Raw genomic sequence first — 21489 nt, forward strand, 5'->3', positions numbered from 1 at the left:
TAGTGCACATCTCTCGCGGGAAAACTCCGAGACAGACGCTAGTCGGCTCTCTAAGGGCTGCGAGGATTGGACGAGAGCTCGAAGCTCCGGCAGAGGCCGCTTCCGCCCGTGGCTTGGGCGGGGCTTGCCGCAAGACTCCAGCTCCCAGACTGCCTCGCTTCCCGCGCCCAGGGTACCTGGCTGGTCGGGTTCCGGTGTCGTGGGCCCTTGCACACCGCCTCTTCATCCGTCCTCCTGGGCTCGCGGTGGTGGTTGTCTTGGTTACGGCGCCTAACGGTCCCCGGCGATTCCTTTTTGAGGGGTTGCACCCTGAGCTGCTGACTGAAGGAGCCTTCGGTTCCTGGAAGAGTCGGGGTGGTGGCAGGTCCACCCGTGCATGTGAAGTAATTGACGCTTTTGAGGTATCTTGCAATTACCAGTTTCCCTTTCTTCCCTGAGTGGGGCAAGGAAATCTCCGAGGTTGCCAAGTTTGGGGCTTACTCATCACTCCAAATGGTCCGGGCAGTCTTGGGCTCTGAACCTTTGTAATTCAGAAGAGGATTTGCCTTTGATTTTTACCTTTCTTTACCCCCTTCCTTTTAAAGAGGAGGAAGGAGGCCGATCTTAGTGTTTCCCCTCCACACACCTCTTTCCTAATCCGGCTTAGAAAACCTGAAATATACAATATCATAAATAATTTATTTTATCCTGTAATATTTAAAGATGAAAGTGGCTAAAAATTCTTGCAAAAAGGTAAGACGTTCTACTTAGAATTTTCTCTTCTATTAGTTCTACGAATTTTTCTCTTCTAGTTTTCATTCTGGGATCTAGCTTGTCTATCTAAAATGTTTTTTTCTCATTGTTTCCCCATTTAGAAACTCTTCAGTCTTGCTTCTTTGCCTGTAGAATAAAATCCGAACGCAATATGACATTTAAGTCAGCAGTCTTGATTTTTTAGGGTGCATGGAGTAGGGGCGAATCACTGTTCAAATTCACGGATTTGCTAGAACTGCACTACCACTGTCTTCTGCTGCTGTTCACACTTCTTCCACCTCTATTCCCACCTAATGCCTGCATGATTTCCCTTTTATACTACTCCTGTCCAAATTCTTCAAAATTTTAAGTCCTATATCTGTATAATCTTACCTGACCAACTCAGAAGTGATTCTGTTAGAGGGACAGTTCTTCTTCTCTTTGAGATTGTGCTGCTTTTAATGGGTGCATATTGGGGTACTAATGGACTTCATTTTGTACATCTCTTTGTTTCTTCAGAATAGGATTCTTGCCACAGGATTTTTTTTTTCATTTATTAATCAAAGAGCTCAATTCACAGTAGGATTTACTCTGTGTTTGATTTAGCAGTAATTTACTGTAGTGCTCTGTCTTAAATTTGGGATCTAACAAATTGCTTAATTATTTGGGGAATTCTTAGTACCTCATTAATGCTCTCTACTTTCTATTAATGTTTTGGTATATTTAAATTTTTGTTTGTTTTTAATCTACAGAAGATTAAATTAGGAAAGAAAACTGGCCCATAATAAAAGATGTCTCGAAAACTTCCTACGGAGCTCAAAAAAATAAATATCTCCAGTTCTCTGGAATCTGAAGATATTAGCTTAGAAACAACAATTCCTACAGATGATATTTCCTCGTCAGAAGAGCGAGAGGGTAAAATGAAAATAACCAGGCAGCTAATTCAACGCAAAGAACTACTTCATAATATTCAATTACTGAAAATAGAACTATCCCAGAAAAATATGATGATTGACAATTTGAAAGTGGATTATCTTACAAAGGTAAGACCGGGTATACATTTTGTTATTTACATTCTTTATCATCTTTAAACTGCAGAAAAATAAAAAAATTTATGTATGTTATCTGAACTTAAAATGATACACTTATATTTCTTGTCCTGGACAGCCTTTTAATACTTTGAGTTTTGAATGATGGAGTGATTTAAATGTGAACAGAGATGAATTTACTTCTGTAGGCTCCATTTTTAAAATCTAGCAGTGTGAGTTTTATTTTCTTAGGTATAATTTCTACCTAAGTTGTTTCTGCTTCATTGACCATGACGTGACTAGTTGGATAGGAAGAGTCAAGATCATGATTATATTATTGAATCTGTATTGTCCTTGTCCTAGAAATTGAATTCTTTGTTCTCTTTCTTTTGGTAGTTACTGAGACTTTCTGTTTGATAGTTACTATATCATACAAGGAGTCATAAACTCATGTACCATAGTCTTTAGTAAGTGTTGTTTGCCATGCAAATAAGAATGTTCTAGTCCTTGGTTTTTGGCCCTTTCTGCTTATTTACAAGTTCAAAGTTGTTTTTGTAAGACCTGGTAAAGTTTTCACTAGCCCTAGGAAATATACATTGATTTCAGAAAGATAAGAGACAGTTCTTTACTGTTACTATTTCTGTTTCCAAGAAAATCTTTTGTTTACAATGGTAAACCCTTCACCTTTGCTCCTGGTCCCAGCTCTTTCTACTCCTCCATTTTGTTGTTTCATTTATACCTTTCCTTGTTAATTCAGTCTTCCATTTTTAGTTCTTGTCTAGCTACACTAACATACTTTAGTGCCCTATCAGTAAAAATACTTCTTGACCATATGTCTGTAGTAAAATAAGGTGTCTCAAACCTTAAAATCTTGAAAAAGTAGAGAAGTAATTTAGGTAAGCTTTTTCTAAAATTAATATTTTAAATTTAATATTTAACACTTATTGAGTTTATTTTGTGCATAGACACTCTTCTAAGAGCTTTTTATTTGTGGTTTTATTTATGCCTCATAAATCCTTTGAAATATAGATTCTTTTGAGGGGATAGGGTCTTCTATAACCCATCTTATTAATGAGTCAATAAAATAAGTTAGACTAGTACTGTTACTTAGTGCCTTATAACATTTGAGCTGCTATAACAAAATACCAGAGGCTAGGTAGTTTATAAACAATAGTAATATATTTTGCATAATTTGGGAAGCTGAAAAGTCCAAAATTAGAGTGTCCAGTGTAGTCCAGTTCTGTCCCTTTTCTGGGTTGCATACTTATTGCTGTGTCCCCACGTGGCAAAAGGGTAAGCTAGCTTTCAGAGGTATCTCACAAGGGCACTCATCACTCATGGAGCTCCACCCATACAACCTAATCACTCCCCCTACAAAAACTCCACTTCTTAATAATATCACAATAGTGATTACGTTTCAATATCTGAATTTGGGGTGCAGACACTAACACCTACTAAGCACACAGTATTGGTTGTTGTTATCCACTAAAATAGTATTCTCATTTTTTTACCCCCTCTGTGTAATATACATAACTGAACCCCATTTTTCTCTTGATGAAACAAAGCCACAGAGTGGTTAATACATACCCAAGGCCATTCAGATAAAAGTGGTAGAACTAGACAGGATTCAAATCCTAGGAAATCTAAAGCCCATACTCCACTAAAGTGAATCTCCAAACACTTCCTTTTGTCTACACAGACGCCTACCCTACTCTAGGTCGCTTAGTATGTTATCAGTGCATCCAGTGGTTTCCTGTCCTTAATAGTTTACTCCTATTGCTTTTGCTTCAGATACACTCCCACAGTGCTATTGGCTCATATATTCCTCTCTCTCAAGATTTCCTTTAGTACACCTCATTGAAAAAGCTTGAGTTAATATCCCATTTATTAATCCATCCACTCAATCAACAAATATTTCATTAAGTGACAATTATACACCATATCCACAATTACATTTTATTTGGTTAATTCTTTTATTTGTTTTCAATTTATATTGTACTTGGTTTTAAATAGCTTTTCTTGTTTTGGGGGTTTTTGTTGGGGGGGGTTGTTTGGGGGTTTTGGGTTTTGTTTGTTTGTTTAATTTTGAGACAGGGTATTGCTAATGTGCTGAGACTATCTTTGAACTTGTGATCCTCCTATGTCAGTCTTCCATACTCCTGGGATTGCAGGTGTGGGCACTGTGCCCCTCAATTGCTCTTATTTTTTTTTTATGTGTTACACTATAGAAATGGTGACTGATTCATGACAGACTGTCTAGTTAACAGCCAAAATTTTAAGTATACATAGTTAGGGATTCAGTTCCATCGTTACCAGTTTCCTGGGGCAAATTCCTTAACTTTTTCATTCCTTGATGTTCTGTAAAATTATAATAGTATTTACATCACAGAATTGTCGAGGATTAAATTAATTAACGTATGTTAGCTCTTAGGCACCTGGTATATGATAAAAACACATTATGATTGTAAATAATGTAATTATCTGTAGCTTCATTATTGGGCACTATATTAATATTCTTGTGCCTCCACAGTTCTTGATATAGTTTTTCGTGGTAGTTTTCTAGTTGGACTACAAATGTACAAGACTACGTTAGTTATATTCCTAAATGTATGACACATAATAGTCATTAATCATAACAATTCATTGTTTTTAAAATATATTTACTTTTGTTTCAGTATCTATCTATCTGTTTATTTATTTTTGCAAATCAAGCCCAATGCCTTGCACATGCTAGACAAGCACTCCCCCTCTGAGCCACACCCCAGCCTTATTTAGCTATTTTAAAAATCATCTGAATTACTATACGCCCATCTGCTACTTAGCTTCTAACTCTTAACATAATTCTCTGTATATACCAGTCCATTCACCCACAGTTTGAGGCACACAGATTGCCTCCAACTTTTTGCTACCTCAGTGCATGATTTTCTTTCTTTATAGGATCTGAAAATAAGTAATTTAAGCCTGGTATGATTATTCTTTGACATTATTAGGAACCCAAGTGCCTTTTAATCTTCTGCTCAGCTATTTTTTAGCATATGATATTCCACCTCAAAATCTTAAGATGGTTGATCTGCCTCCAGTGTTGTATACAGTTACAGGTAGTAATGAGGAAAATGGTGATGGGAAAAGGGGGAATGTGCCAATGAATCAGTCCTCTCTAAAGAGCATTCCTAGAAGTAGAAGTTCAAGCCAATTATCTCAGTTGACTAGAACTGTATAGCATTGACCACCCTTGCCTGCAAAGGATTGGAAGCTAGGAAATGTGAGTTTTTAACTGGACTTATTGTATTAACTAATAAAAATCCATAGTTAAGTCAGAAAGAAGGAAGATAATATTGGAAGGCAAGTCATGATTTTTTTCTTCTACTCATGAAGGTCTTTTATTTTGACTTAGAAAATATGTGAATCTTAACATCTGCCACAGCATTACAAATGTTTGACTTTATTACAGCTTGTTACTTATAGTTCTTTTGATCTTGTTATTTATTCTGATTTGCTTTCTCTGTCTAAAAATAGAAACAAAGGATCTAAGAAAAACTTAAAAGCATCTATGCCTAGATCAGTGAGAATGAGGTCAGAGAGAACTTAGAAAGGTAGGTAGCTGCCCAGGCTAAACTGATAGTTGAAAATTGTTAGCTTTTCACTTTATCCCCATTCGTTGCCACCTACATCCACTTCTTTATTTCTTTATTCTTCTTGCCTATCAGTTTTCAAATGCAGAAACTGGTTTTGTTTATATCTTGTTAGAAGTTTGTGGGTTCCTTATTACTTAGAAAATGAAAGGATGCAGTTTGTCACTGAGTTAAGGAATTTAATTTAGAAGTTAGTTAAAATTGTAAAAGTTGTAATTCTGAAAAAATAGAATTCTTTCCTAGTGGTAATGTATATCCTTGATTTGCAACATAGTAATTATGAGGAATATGGTTATTTTGTATTTTTTTAAGCAGTCTTGAGACAGGATGCTGGGAATGTAGCAATGGGTTCTTTTTTATGAAGATTGCATCTGCAAACTTACTCTGTAACTGCTAGACAGTAAGAATTTTCTGCTTTTTGCGCTATATAAGGTCTGTCACATTTTCTTCTTTGTTCTTGCCTTTTGTTTTTCTGTTTTGTTTTTCTTTTTTTTTTTTTTCTAGACCTTTTAAACTATAAATCCTATTCTTAGTTCACAGGACACACAGAAATAAGACAAGAGCTGGATTTGACCCATGGCCATTGTTTGTTTAGGTTATGTAGTCAGAAAAGTTATTGGCAGATTTTAGGCAGGTGGTATTACATGTCCTGATTTTTTTTTTATTCAGAATGGCACAAAAGTAATAGAACAGATAAGGCAGAAGGAGATGACAGGGAATTGTCGTAAGGCTGGTGAGTTTCTGCTTCAACTAGAACCATTTATTGAGAAATGGAAGAGGTGGGAAGAAACTGATATGGGAATGAAATGTAAGTTCTCTTTAGAACACATTAAGTTTTAGCTTCTCATTAGATACCTAAATGGAATTGACTATTAGAGTCTAGGGGAGGGTCCATGACTATTTATCTACTTATGAAATATACATCAGCATACAGATGGCATGTAAAGCCATGGAATTGAATGTCATTACCTAAAGAAAGCCAAGTCAAGGGGCTGTCCTACATTTAGAAATGAGGCAGAGAAGAGAATCCAGCAAAGGAGCTTGAGGAGTATAAGAGTATCCAGTATAAATAGAAGACAACCAGAAGAAGAAGTGTCATGGAAGCTAAACAAGAGAGGTCAGCTTTGTATGGTCATTCTGTCAAGTAAGATAAACATGCCATTGAGCTGAGAATTTTGGACTTTGATAAGCATAGTTTTACTGTGGCCAGATACAATGGTGCACACCTGTAATCCCAGCTACTTGGGAGGCTGAAGCAGGAAGATCACAAGTTTAAGGTCAGCGTTGTCAGCGAGACCCTCTCGCAAAATAAAAACTAAAAAGTGTGGGAGATGTGGCACATAGATGTAGAGTGTTCCTGGGTTCAATCTGTAGTACCACAAAGCAAACAAACAAAAGAATTTATTGTCACTGGAATAGGATGGGACAAAAATTGTATGGAAGTTTTACACTGAAGGGGAGCAGAAAAATGATACTGGAGTGAAGGTGTGGTGTGATGAAGAGAGCATTATTTGTTGTTTTGTTGGTATTTGCTTAATAATAAGAATGATCCAGTAAAGAAGAGGAATTTGATGTTGCAAGAGGGATTTACTTGAATATACTAGGGACTGTCAAATTCATCTATTTTATTTTATTTTTTTAATATTTATTTTTTATGTGTAGATGGACACAACACAATGCCTTTATTTTTATGTGGTGCTGAGTATTGAACCCAGGTCCTGCTGTGCTAGGCGAGCGCTGTACCACTGAGCCACAATCCCAGTCCACAAATTCATCTATTTTAAAGGGCAAAAAAGAATTGCCTGGGTTGAAAGGGAGGAATAAAGAGTTTTATAAATAGACTAAGAATAAAATCCTAGGGAATGGAAGTTTAAGGGAAACACAATATAAATGGCAAGCATTTATTTTGGCTGTAACAGCTTTCCTTTAAGCTAGTGACAAAGGAAGTGGTTAAGAAGGGTCAGATCAAGAAAGACTACTGTATTAACCACAGAATTTAGAATTTTTTAATATATATTTTTAATTGTAGTTGGACACAATGCGTTTATTTTTATTTATTTATTTTTATGTGGTGTTGAAGATCGAACTCAGAGCCTTGCATGTGCTAGGCAAACGCTCTACCACTGAGCCACAACCCCAGCTCCAAAATTTAGAATTTTTTATTAAGATAGGCTCTTCTGAAGAATTTAAAACTGGGAAAGTAAATTTTAAATTATTTTATTAGAGCATTATATTTATACATGGTATTTGGGTTCCTTTTGATATATTTTACATAAAAGGAATCTGATTTCAATCCCCATTCCTCCCCTCCTTTCTCCCTCCTTTTTTCTGTCTATTGTTCTTCCTTTCACACCTTTATTTATTTGTTTTTTATTGGTACTTTCTACATATGCATGAAAGAGATAATTCCTTTGTTGCATTTATATACACACATGACATGTTGGTTAGATTCAGGGAAAGTAAAATTTTGACATCATTTTAAAAAGGTAATATAAAGGAAGGTAGATGGGAAAGTTGGTAAAACCGTAGGCAGGGAAGCCAATGAAGAATTACAGTAGCCTAGGCAAGCATATCAAACAGAATGGATATTATTTATTTATTTATTTATTATTTTTACTTTGGACGCTAGGCAGATTCAGCAAATATAGAATTGGGTAAGGTCAGCTGTCCATTTTGTTTTGAATATTCATTGCCTCACCCATGTCCTAGTCAATTGAAGATGTATAGTAGCCAGATTAATGCATCTGAAATACAAATGTTGGATCTGGCCTAGAAATAATAACTAGGCAAGACAGCAGCATGAATTCCCAGTTGTCAATGAGCTGCTCAGTTGGGAAGCTTGGGTTAAGATGAAAACAATAGTCTTATGATAGTCTGGCGGAAAGCCATATGCCACTCAACCATTTCAAACCATAGTATGAGCAGACTTTGCAGTCTGTAGATACAAACCATTATAAAAGAAACCCTTTATTCATTTTTATTGTGTTTCTAAAAGTTTTTAATTTTTTTTTCAAATTGAAGGTTTTTCTGTATGATAAATTTGAAAATTGAACACCTTATTCTCTTTTTAAGATTGAAGAATTAGAAGAGAAGCTGAATGATGCACTTCACCAGAAGCAGCTACTTACTTTGAGATTAGACAACCAATTGACTTTTCAACAGAAGGATGCCAGGTAAAAAAAAGTTTTAAAAACAACAATATCTGTTTAGTAACTAAAAGTAATCTTATTTCCTATATGCACATGTTATAAGCTAATATAGAGAAATTTTAAGTAAGTGATGGTAATAATTTTCACATCAACCAAAAAAAATAGGTTATTTGATATAGCAATATAAAAAAATATAAAAAGTCAAAATTCAACGTTTCATTCAACTAACATTGAGCAGTGTAAGTGAACCATTAAAAGACAAAGGAGGCTATCTAAAAGAACCACCACTTGACTAGCTGTCTAGATTAAATTTTCTTCATGAATTGTTGGAGCTTTCTGCGTACTTTCTCCAGTTCAGTTGTGTTCTTATCAAGATCCTACTGTTTGCTCTCAAATATGTCTATACCAATTATGCTCATGTAATTGATTCAAAGTTATATAAACAATTGAATATGAATGTGAAAAAGTGACAAAATCATCAAATTAAGTATCAGTAAAACAGGTTTAAAGATTAGGGGCAAAAAAATAAAACAAATCTATGAAAAGTGTCTTCTCAGATTTCTCTGAATTTTTTTTATATAGAAATGAAAGTATACCTTTGTATTCAAAACATCTGGACCTCTGTAAAAATTGTGGCAAATGAATGTTTTTTTCTATGTTTTAATTAGAAGTGTGTAAAGTAGATATCTTTCTGTTAAAAAATTCACTATTTAATCTATTTCCTAAAAAGCAGTGTGGCAGTTATTAGCTACTAACACATTAGATCTAAAACTTCAATATACATCAGAAACACCTGGAAGGCTTATTTAAAAAGATTACTGGGTTTAGTCCTCAGAGATTCTGATTTGGATTGGGTCTGGGAATGTGCATTTCTGCCAGTTTCCCAGGTGATGCTGGTGCTATTGGGACAAAACTTTGTTAGACTTTTTTCAGATTAAATGATCCTGAAAGGCAGTTGGGAAGCTATTTCTGTGGATTCTGTAATAAGTAGTTGGATTCTGAATATATTTTGAAGGTAGAGCTGATAAAATGTCCTGAAGAGTCAAGGATTACACCAACATTTTTAGCCTGTATAAATAAAAAGATGAAGTTGCTGTCAGCTCTGATGGAAGAAGTCATAGTGGATGGGTTTGTGAGTAGAGTCGAAGTTCAGTTAGGTACATGTTGAGTTAAAGTTGTCTTGTTAGAAATCCGTGTGGAGGTATATGAAAAATCTGGTCTGTAAGAACAAATCTAGGAGTCATTAGGATATAGCCCATATTTGAGTCATTAGGCTACATGAATTCCCAAAGGGAGATTATAGACAGAGGTCTAAGTGCTCCAACAGTAAGACAAAGGAAATTGAGAAGATGCCATAGTAAAAGGAGAGAAACACAAAGAACGTGTTGTGTCTATAAGGCCAGGGAAAGAAAGTTTATCAAGAAAGATCACATGTGTCAACTGCTATTGTTAGATCATGGATAAAAAGAACTAAGAATTGATCATTGGCAATCTATCATTGAGGTTTAAGTAAAGGGTAAAAACCCAATTGGCATGGGTTTAAGAGGTAAAGAATTGAGAACTTAGACAACAAAAATAATTTTTGAGCAGGAGGGAACAAATAAAAGGAAAAGTGAAATGGTGTCGAGTTTTCTTTATTTGTTCATTTGTTTTAAGATGAGAAAAATAATAGCATGTTTGTTAATGGGAGGTGAAATCAGATTGTTTTTTCTTGCTTTAAAATCTTTGGGTAGACAAGAATAATAATGGCTTCTATGCATGTTCTTTTTTATTTTATATTTTTTAGTCATACATGACAGCAGAATGTATTTTGACATATAATACATACATAGAATGAACATACATCAATCATATTGTATATTCTATTCTGCTGCCCTTCCTATCCTCCCTACTCCTCCTTCCTCTCCCATCCTTTCTCTGTATCCAATCTAATGTGACACACTTTTTTTTCCTTTTTCTCATTACAGCATCATATATGTATTTTGTATAACAATGAGGTTCTCCTTCCATCTTCTGTGCAACTCCCCTTCTCTCTCTTTTTCCCTCCCATCTCTCTTCCCTATTTAATGGTAGTCTTCTTCTCATTCTCTTCCTCCCTATCCCATTTTGAGTCACCCCCCCCCCCCCTTATATCAGAGAAGACATTCGGCATTTGTTTTTTAGGGATTGGCTAACTTCACTTAGCATAATCTGCTCTAATGCTGTCCATTTTCTATGTATGTTCTTTGAGAATGGAGAGTATCTGCAGATTAGTCTCATTGGTTGAATGACTACTTTATGGTGGTTCATTGTTGCCATCTTAAAAGAGATATTCCTTGAAGTTCCAGGATAAAAGAGAAATGAAAATGAACTTAATAAGGAGAATCCAAAGCAGGTGTAAAAGACTTAAAACTTAAGCAGAGGAAATGTATAATTTTATGATTTGAATTTTTAGAATTATTCTTTAACAATATCAATTCCTTAATAGCTTATGTGGCTAGACATTTGTTAATTAGTATGGAAGTCAATTTTATGTGTAACTGGTTAAGTAAATACACTTCTAGTTGTAGACAAGAACATATTGGGCAGCTGTGTACAGTGTTGCATGCTTATAATCCTGAAGACTGGGAGGCCAAGTCAGAAGAATCATAAGTTCAGCAACTTAGCAAGACCCTGTTTCAAAATTTAAAAAAAAAAAAAAGAAGAAGAAGAAGGGGTAGGGATAGGATTGAAGCTCAGTGGTAAAGAGCCAGTGGATCAAACCCCAGTATCCCCCAGCGCAAAAAAAAGAGAGAGAATATTATTGGACTTCTCATTTCCTAATTTTATGTTATTATAGAGAACTTTGAGAAAGTCAAATTGCAAAGATTTTTTAAAGCTTGCCATAAATTCTCTCCTAATGTAGAAAATACCAAGAACTAATGAAACAAGAAATGGAAACCATTTTATTGAGGCAGAAGCAACTAGAAGAGACAAATCATCAGCTAAGAGAGAAAGCTGGAGATATTCGTCGAAACCTACGTGATTTTGAGTTGACAGAAGAGCAATACACAAAGCTAAAAACTTTTCCTGAAGATCAGCTTTCCATTCCTGAATATGTATCTGTAAGTGTTAAGTTTGCTGTTTTTCTTTTTTTTTTTTTTAGAGAGAGTGAGAGAGGAAGGAGAGAGAGAGAGAGAGAGAGAGAGAGAGAGAGAGAGAGAGAGAGAGAGAGAATTTTTTTAATATTTATTTTTTAGTTCTCGGCGGACACAACATCTCTGTTGGTATGTGGTGCTGAGGATCGAACCCGGGCTGCACGCATGCCAGGCGAGCGCGCTACCACTTGAGCCACATCCCCAGCCAAAGTTTGCTGTTTATGTAGTAGTCATTAATGTTGAAGTATAGAGCTGATAAATTATATTAGGGTCCTGATCTGAAAATGGTGAGTGGGATGTGGATCATCGAATTTTAAAGGTCTTTGACCATTGGTCTTTAAAGGCTAGCAATAAATAGGGCTCTGAAGTTATGGGCTACTTAGTCCACAGAAATGAATTATTTTATCATAAGTGATGGTTTATAATGTTCTCAAATGAAAAATTATGGAGGTGAGCCACAGATTAGTTGTTGCCCAGGGTTTGTTAGAGATAGTGGGGGAGAATGGAGTTGGTGTGATTATAAGGTGAAGGATAAGAACTCTGTGGTAACAAGAATAATTCAAAATCTTTGTTGTGGTTTTATATAACCCTATGATTAGAATTAGTCTGTGACAGTGATTTAAAATTGTTTGGTATCAACATCCCTTTATCAGTATTTGCCATATTAGAAATTAAACCTGACAAATTTTTTTATATACAAGAATATAGAACCAGGTGTGATGACACAAGCCTGTATTCCCAACTACTAGGGAGACTAACGCAGAAAGATTGCTTAACTCCCAGAGTTTAAGGCCAGCCTGGGCAACATAATGGAATCCTGTCTCCAGAAAAAAGTGTGTGTGTGTGTGTCTGTGTGTTTACGTGTGTGCACACAATCCATTAACTGTACAAGCTACGATGTCATTTATTGAGAAGTTTCAGATTATATACTTGTATAATAAATCATCACTAATTACTTTCTCCTAACTTACTAATTGGCTTCTGAGTCTTATAGGACCTTTATGATAAAACACTTTCCTGAGTTAGGGCAGGCCAATTCCCCTGAGAAAGTTAGGAGTGGAAGTAATCGTATCAAAAATACCTCCTGATTCATCCTACTTATCCCTTGCACTGTAGTGGCAGCAGTAAACAGAGCTTTGCCAAGGACCTGGAAGAGCAAAGGATAGCACTGGGGGTGTGGTTTAGTGGTAAAGTGTTTTTTAGCATGTGTGAGGCCTTGGGTTCAATTCTCAGCACCACACACATACAAAAAGAATAGAGACTATCTCTTCATCAATTATTTATTGTTTATCATATATTTAGACATTGCAAGAACCCAAGTGAATGTCTGAAACCTTGAATAGTACTGTTTTATCAAGTATGCAGTTTTTTTCTATAAAAGCATACCTGTGGTAAAATTGAACAATTATTAATTTAAAATGAATTATTAGTTTAAAAAATTAATTTATTTATTTTAATTTTTTGTTGCTGTCAATGGACCTTCATTTTTATTTATTTGTATGCGGTGCTGAGAATCGAACCCAGTGCCTCACACATGCTAGGCAAGTGCTCTACCACTGAGCCATAACCCCAGCCTGGTAGTATTTATTTTTATAGAAATTATTAAAATTTATGATTGTTTCTGGAATATTTTCAGACAACAGTTAATGGTAGGTAAAGGGAACTATGTAAAGTTAAAATATAGATAAAAGTGGACTACTGTATTGTAAATTAGCAAATTTTAATTGTAATTTGGAAAGACTTCTTATTAATTTTGGGTTTTTCTTTTTTTTAAGATTCGTTTCTATGAACTAGTAAACCCGTTAAGAAAGGAAATTTACGAACTACATGTGAAAAAGAATGACCTATCAGAAGAATTAAGTACAAATAAAGGCCAATTGAAGCAATTGACAGAGGTTTGTATGGTTTTGATTATTTGTGGAAGAAGTGAGAACTTTTTCTATAAGGATTTTGTCAAGATTTGTGGTAATATAAAAGTTGGTCATTGAAAAATGGCACTATGGAGTGCTGACTTCTGTGATTCTTCATAAGTAGTAAGAACTAGGTTAAATTGGAAGCAGTCACCTTACAAATTGAGAAAATATGTCTATGATATTGATAGGTAATCCACAGTTTAGAATTTTGTTGTAACTGGTTTTCATAATCAAATGCCTTTGAAATCCTAAATATGGCCCATATCTGAAAATTGCTATGTGATTACTCAAATGAGATATATGCACACAAGAGTTTGCTTAATAATTTAAGTTTATTTCTGATGGTACTCTGTCCAGAAATTTTGGCAAGAAACAAGAAAGATAGGTGAAGGTATATGGGGAATCTTTTTGGTTCCATAAGTAAGAAAAAGGATGTTTTGCCTTTTTATTAGGGTGACTTATAAGCTCTGATTTTCCTAGGACTGTCCTGATTGTTCCTGATATATAGTATTAATAGCACCCAATTCATTTTCAAAGGCCTCCCAATCTAATTGATAAATTAATTATAAGGTCATCATATTTATAACTCTTTATTTATAGGAGAGTGGACTAATCATTAGCTTGATTATAACATTGGTCAAATGTCTCAGAATACTATCATGTTAATATAGTTTGCTGAGAAAAAGAAAACTTGCTACTCTAGACTTATTATTAATGTGATATATTTTTAACTCCATAGTAAAACAAGTTTCTGTACTTTTCAGATTCAAATATCAGTAATGGCTTTATGTCTCAGAATTTAGTTTGGCTTACCCTTGCTAACACCTTTAGATTGTTGATAAGAAAGCATAGATAATTAATGTGCTTTAACACATAAGGTTCTTAGGTGTTTTAATGCATTAATAACTTTTGAACATAGGAATGGTTTTATTTATGAGTCTGTTAGTCACTGTTTCCATAGAAACAGAAACAGGGTGTGTGTGTGTGTGTGTGTGTGTGTGTGTGTGTGTGTGTGTGTAGGGAGAAAGAGATACTGAGATTGAGGGGTGGGAGAGATGAAAAAAAGTTTTAAGAAATTGGCTAGTTGAGCATTGTGGTGCACACCTGTATCCCAGCCAATCCGGAGGCTGAGGCAAGAATATCGTGATTTCAAAGGCAGCCTCAACAAAAGCGAGGTGCTAAGCAACTCAAGACCTTGTCTCTAAATACAAAAAAAAAAAAAAAAAAAACGGGTGGGGAGTGGGGGGCGGCACCTGGGGATGTGATTCAGTGGTTGAGTACCCCTGAGTTCAATCCCCTCTATCCCCCTACCCACTCCACCCCCAAAGTGAAATTGGCTCATATAATTGTGGAAATTTGGCAAGTCCAAAATCTCAAGGTTGGACTGGCAGGCTGGATACCTAGGGAATAGTTGTAATTCAAATCTATAAGTAATCTGCTGGCTGAATTCCTTCCTTTGGAAGTCAGTCTATTAAAGCCTTCAACTAATTAAATGAGGTTCACCCACATTATGGTTAGTAATCTATATACTCAAAGTTTACTAATTAAATGTTAATCTCAGCTAAAAATAAATAAATAAGTAAATAACTTCTCAGGAGCATCTAGAATAATGTTGACTAACGTATTGTGGCTTAGCCAAGAGAACTCATGAAATTAACCCTCACGTATAAGTTTATTTCTTTCAGATTTATCACCTCTCAGCTGAAAGCATAATCATAAATTTAACAGTATTATAAACAGAATTAAATCACAATAGGGAAAAAACTAATGTCTTACATATTCAATAAAAGGAATTAGCAATTCAGAGAATGTAATATAGATACAATAGAATATGATATAGATACAACATTATTTTTATGTTGAGGCTACCCTTAGAATTTGGTTCTTCTACTCTGTTAAGAGCCTAGTACAAGTCAACTTACCAAACACTAAGAAATAATAAATTGAATAATTTAAAGTGAGAAATAGAACCAGATCATTAAGCAGCTTACTTTTTTAAAAAAAAGACCTTTTAAATAAGAATAGTAAATAACATTATATTTAATATTAAAAGAACTTTTGCTACATATTGTTGGGGTTTATTTTTGAGGTGGTCATTAAATTACCAACTAGTCACAAGCTCCTTGTTTATTGAAAATATGAAATCGGGGTTTTTCAGTTGGAAGCATCATTTTTTCTCCTGTTAATTTTAAATGTTCTCATTTGGGTTCTTTGATGGAATTTCATGTTTGTCTCCTGTTTAGTATGTGGGCATTGTATACGATATTTAATTTGGTGGCCAGAGGCAAGCAATAAAAACATAAATAATACCCATCAAATCCAAATGGAGTAGCAAAAAAAATTTTGAATTTTTTTAGTAGTGCCATTAAATTTCAAGTTTCTTAACCCCCCAAAAGTAAGTTTTCCTTTTATGAGAGAAAATGCAGATTTCTTCCCTAAATGATGTATGAGAGAAAAAGTAGTATCCTTTCCTCATAAGTTTGATGTAACATTGAAAGCCTTCAAGTAAAGACACAAAGACGTAGGGAAGTCTATTTCTGTGGACAGTCATGCAGAAGTATGACAAGAGGACAAAAGGTATGATCTAATGGTAATAACTAGGGAGGAACTTAACAAGGTTTATTCAGATTCTTCTTGACCTTTCTGTGTGACATTCCTTCTTTTATAGGGCAGGACACTTGTCACATAAGGATCTTCAAGGGAAGAGCAAAAGAGGTGGTCAGAGAGTGACCTTCCTAGGCTTCATGGCCTGCTTCAGGGGAAAAGGAATGAGGGGACTTGCAGTTTCTATGACCTGCTTTGAGAGAGAGGGCAGGAGAAGGTCAGGAAAACCTTGCTTCTGCATTTTTCTCAATTTCATTCAAATTAAACTACTCAGTATGACAGGGTAACATATTTGGGGGTATCATGTTCTGAGCACTGATGGGAATAAATATTTTGTAGTGAGCAAACTGAAGCATAATCTAGTGAAAGAGAGTACTCATTGATTTCTAAGTGCTTTTGAATTTGACAAGGAAATGAAAAAACAAGTATTACATTGTTCAGCAGATAATAAGATACATTGCCATACAGTTAATGGCTATAGACACTATAAAGTTACTGATTTTTAGTAAGACTTCATCCAAAATTTTCATATTACATTATTTGAATGATCTCTTCATACAGTAATTCAGCAAATACTTTAGCCTAAACCTTACATTTGTTTAAGTTTTTAATTTTTTTTGTCGGCGGGGGAGGTGGGGGGGACTACCGGGGATTGAACTCCGAGGCACTCGACCATGAAGCCACAGTCCCAGCCTATTTTTGTAATTTGTTTAGGGACAAGGTTTTGATGAGTTGCTTAGCTTGCTTTTTTGCTGAAGCTGTCTTTGAACTCATGATCCTCCTGCCTCAGGCTCACAAGCTTCTGGGATTATACACATGTGCCACCGTGCCCAGCTAAGTTTCTAATTTTTAAAGGGAATGGTGTGGGTCTTGCAGATGACTTTATGTGATTTTAAGGTTAAATAAAATGAAAATTTTGAAAAAAAATAACTATATGGTATTCACACAATAATTTTAAGGGGCCTCAAGAGTGAACCTGAAACTGCAGCACATATATAATTTTGTTATCAAATAGAGTACTTAGAATAGGTCTAACTGCTTGAGAATTGATAAATTACCTGCCCGACCATAGAAATTAAGGACCTCAAGAACTACAAACTGAACCAAACCTCTGTCTTTATAGAATTTACATAATGTATGAGGATTGAGATCAGTGAATATTTAGATAAGTATAAAACCATGGGAGAAAGTCAAAAAAGAATTCTGTAAATGAACGTTATAATATTTCACTTGAGTGAGAACTATACATGTGAACAAAAAAGAAATGAGGAATGAAATATGTAAACAAAAAGCCATCAAGAAGGTTCTAAATTTTAGTGTAAGAAAGTTGACAGACTCTTTTTTATTATGGTTAAAGACACAACATTAAAGTTTACTATTTTAGCTATTTTGAAATGTACACTGCAGTAATATTAGGTATATTCACATTTTTAGGCAACAGATCTCTGGAACTTTTTCATCTTGCAACACTGAAATTGCACACCCATTATTAGACACTAATCTGCCCCCCACCCCCACCCCCTCAGCCCTTGGTAAGCAATTCTGCTTTCTGGTTCTATGATTTCAACTACTTCAGATATTTAATGTAAGTTGAATTTAATATAAGTGGCACTTATAATTAGAATCATACAGTTTTGATATGTATGTTGTGACTGGCTTATTTCACTTAGCATTCTGCTTTTCTAAGCTGTGTAATACTGCATTTTATGTATACACCACATTTTCTTTATCTTCATCAGTCATATCTGGGTTTATTATACCTCTTGAAAAAAAATTGGCTTTTTTTAAAAATTGTTATCCTGAGTTCTCAGGGAATTGATTTCTCTTTTGTAATTGAAGAATGAGAGTCAAAAAGTATAAACAGAAAGGAGCTCAGTGAAGACAGAAATGTTCTCTAGGAATAATTGTTTAGTCCAATCTTTTTTTTTTCCCCCAGTGGTTCTTTTTTTTTATTATTGGTTGTTCAAAATATTACACACAAAGCTCTTGACATATCATATTTCATACATTAGATTCAAGTGGGTTATGAACTCCCATTTTTACCCCAAATACAGATTGCAGAATCACATCGCTTACACATCCACATTTTTACATAATGCCATATTAGTAACTGTTGTATTCTGCTACCTTTCCTATCCTCTACTATCCCCCCTCCCCTCCCCTCCCATCTTCTCTCTCTACCCCATCTACTGTAATTCATTTCTCTCCTTGTTTTTTTTCCCCCATTCCCCTCGCAACCTCTTATATGTAATTTTGTATAACAATGAGGGTCTCCTTCCATTTCCATGCAATTTCCCTTCTCTCTCCCTTTCCCTCCCACCTCATGTCTCTATTTAATGTTAATCTTTTCCTCATGCTCTTCCTCCCTGCTCTGTTCTTAGTTGCTCTCCTTATATCAAAGAAGACATTTGGCATTTGTTTTTTAGGGATTGGCTAGCTTCACTTAGCATAATCTGCTCTAGTGCCATCCATTTCCCTGCAAATTCCATGTTTTTGTCATTTTTTAGTGCTGCGTAGTACTCCGTTGTGTATAAATGCCACATTTTTTTTATCCATTCATCTATTGAAGGGCATCTGGGTTGGTTCCACAGTCTAGCTATTGTGAATTGTGCTGCTATGAACATCGATGTGGCAGTATCCCTGTAGCATGCTCTTTTAAGGTCTTCAGAGAATAGTCCGAGAAGGGCGATAGCTGGGTCAAATGGTGGTTCCATTCCCAGCTTTCCCAGGAATCTCCATACTGCTTTCCAAATTGGCCGCACCAATTTGCAGTCCCACCAGCAATGTACAAGAGTACTCTTTTCCCCACATCCTCACCAGCAGTTGTTGTTTGACTTCATAATGGCTGCTAATCTTACTGGAGTGAGATTGTATCTTAGGGTGGTTTTGATTTGCATTTCTCTGACTGCTAGAGATGGTAAGCATTTTTTCATGTACTTGTTGATTGATTGTATGTCCTCCTCTGAGAAGTGTCTGTTCAGGTCCTTGGCCCATTTGTTGATTGGGTTATTTGTTATCTTATTGTCTAATTTTTTGAGTTCTTTGTATACTCTGGATATTAGGGCTCTATCTGAAGTGTGAGGAGTAAAAATTTGTTCCCAGGATGTAGGCTCTCTATTTACCTCTCTTATTGTTTCTCTTGCTGAGAAAAAACTTTTTAGTTTAAGTAAGTCCCATTTGTTGATTCTTGTTATTAACTCTTGGGCTATGGGTGTCCTATTAAGGAATTTGGAGCCCGACCCCGCAATATGTAGATCGGAGCCAACTTTTTCTTCTATCAGATGCAGAGTCTCTTATTTGATATCAAGCTCCTTGATCCATTTTGAGTTAACTTTTGTGCATGGCGAGAGAAAGGGATTCAGTTTCATTTTGTTGCATATGGATTTCCAGTTTTCCCAGCACCATTTGTTGAAGATGCTATCCTTCCTCCATTGCATGCTTTTAGCCCCTTTATCAAATATAAGATAGTTGTAACTTTGTGGATTAGTCTCTGTGTCCTCTATTCTGTACCATTGGTCCACCCGCCTGTTTTGGTACCAGTACCATGCTGTTTTTGTTACTATTGCTCTGTAATATAGTTTGAAATCTGGTATTGCTATACCACCTGATTCATACTTCCTGCTTAGAGTTGCTTTTGCTATTCTGGGTCTTTTATTTTTCCATATGAATTTCATGATTGCTTTATCTATTTCTACAAGAAATGCCATTGGGATTTTGATTGGCATTGCATTAAACCTATAGAGAACTTTTGGTAATATTGCCATTTTGATGATGTTAGTTCTGCCTATTCATGAACAGGGTATATTTTTCCATCTTCTAAGATCATCTTCTATTTCTCTCTTTAGGGTTCTGTAGTTTTCATTGTATAAATCTTTCACCTCTTTTGTTAGGTTGATTCCCAAGTATTTTTTTTGAGGATATTGTGAATGGGGTATTTTTCCTCATTTCCGTTTCAGAAGTTTTGTCTCTGATATACAGAAATGCCTTTGATTTATGCCTGTTGATTTTATATCCTGCCACTTTGCTGAATTCATTTATTAGCTCTAGTAGTTTCTTTGTAGACCCTTTTGAGTCTTCTAGGTATAGGATCATATCATCTGCAAATAGTGATAATTTAAGTTCTTCTTTTCCTATTTTTATGCCTTTAATTTCTTTCGTCTAATTGCTCTCGCCAGTGTTTCGAGAACTATATTGAATAGAAGTGGTCATAGAGGGCATCCCTGTCTTGTTCCAGATTTTAGAGGGAATGCTTTCAATTTTTCTCCATTCAGAATGATGCTAGCCTGAGGCTTAGCATAAATAGCTTTTACAATGTTGAGGTAAGTTCCTATTATCCCTAGTTTTTCTAATGTTTTGAACATAAAGGGATGCTGTACTTTGTCGAATGCTTTTTCTGCGTCTTTCGAGATGATCATATGGTTCTTATCTTTAAGTCTATTGATGTGGTGGATAACATTTATTGATGTCTGTATATTGAACCATCCTTGCATCCCAGGGATGATTCTTGAACTTGAGGAGAATTTGTTTTATGAATGTCGCAGCACCATTATTTGGTGCATAAATATTGATAATTGTTATGTCTTGTTGGTGAATGGTTCCTTTTAACAGTATATAATGTCCTTCCTTATCCCTGTTGATTAACTTAGTCTTGAAGTCGATTTTATTCTATATGAGGATGGCCACTCCTGCTTGCTTACGAGGACCGTGTGCGTGGTATATTTTTTCCCAACCTTTCACCTTCAGCCTGTGTATGTCTTTTCCAATCAGATGTGTCTCCTGGAGGCAGCATATTGTTGGATTTGTTTTTTTAATCCATGTTACCAGCCTATGTCGCTTTATTGGAGAGTTTAAGTCATTAAGATTTAGAGTTACTATTGATATATGGTTTGTACTTCCAGCCATGTTTGATTATTTATCTTTTTTTTTTTTTAATTTAGTTTGTTTCTCCATGATTAGCTTTCCCCCCGCCTTCTGTCTTTACTGAGGCACTTCCCACTGATGGTTTTGGTTATTGTTTTTCATTTCTTCCTCGTGTAGTATTTTGCTCAAGATGCTTTGCAATGCTGGTTTTCTGGCTGCAAATTCTTTTAACTTTTGTTTATCATGAAAGATTTTTATTTCGTTTTTGTACCTGAAGCTTAATTTTGCTGGATACAAAATTCTTGGTTGACATCCATTGTCTTTCAGTGTTTGAAATACGTTGTTCCAGGATCTTCTCGCTTTCAGCGTCTATGATGAAAAATCCATTGTTAACCTTATTGGTTTACCCCTGAATGTAATCTGCCTCCTTTCTCTGTAGCTTTTAGTATTTTCTC

At 35.3% G+C, this 21489-nt stretch overlaps 1 protein-coding gene across 1 annotated transcript in view; it reads left to right on the top strand.

The window, feature by feature from the left end:
• The first annotated feature begins 263 nt into the window (after positions 1–263).
• Positions 264–21489, top strand: part of PIBF1 (progesterone immunomodulatory binding factor 1) — a 227173-nt gene continuing 205947 nt past the window's right edge. Inside the window, exons 1-5 of the mRNA XM_081281650.1 lie at positions 264–401; positions 1485–1775; positions 8465–8565; positions 11426–11624; positions 13433–13552. Coding sequence (XP_081137776.1) covers positions 1524–1775; positions 8465–8565; positions 11426–11624; positions 13433–13552 — 672 coding nt within the window. The 5' untranslated portion in view covers positions 264–401; positions 1485–1523. The remainder of the gene's footprint in view (positions 402–1484; positions 1776–8464; positions 8566–11425; positions 11625–13432; positions 13553–21489) is intronic.

The sequence above is a fragment of the Spermophilus citellus genome, assembly GCF_964194105.1.
Source record: "Spermophilus citellus genome assembly, chromosome: 1".
Taxonomy (NCBI): Eukaryota; Metazoa; Chordata; class Mammalia; order Rodentia; family Sciuridae; genus Spermophilus; species Spermophilus citellus.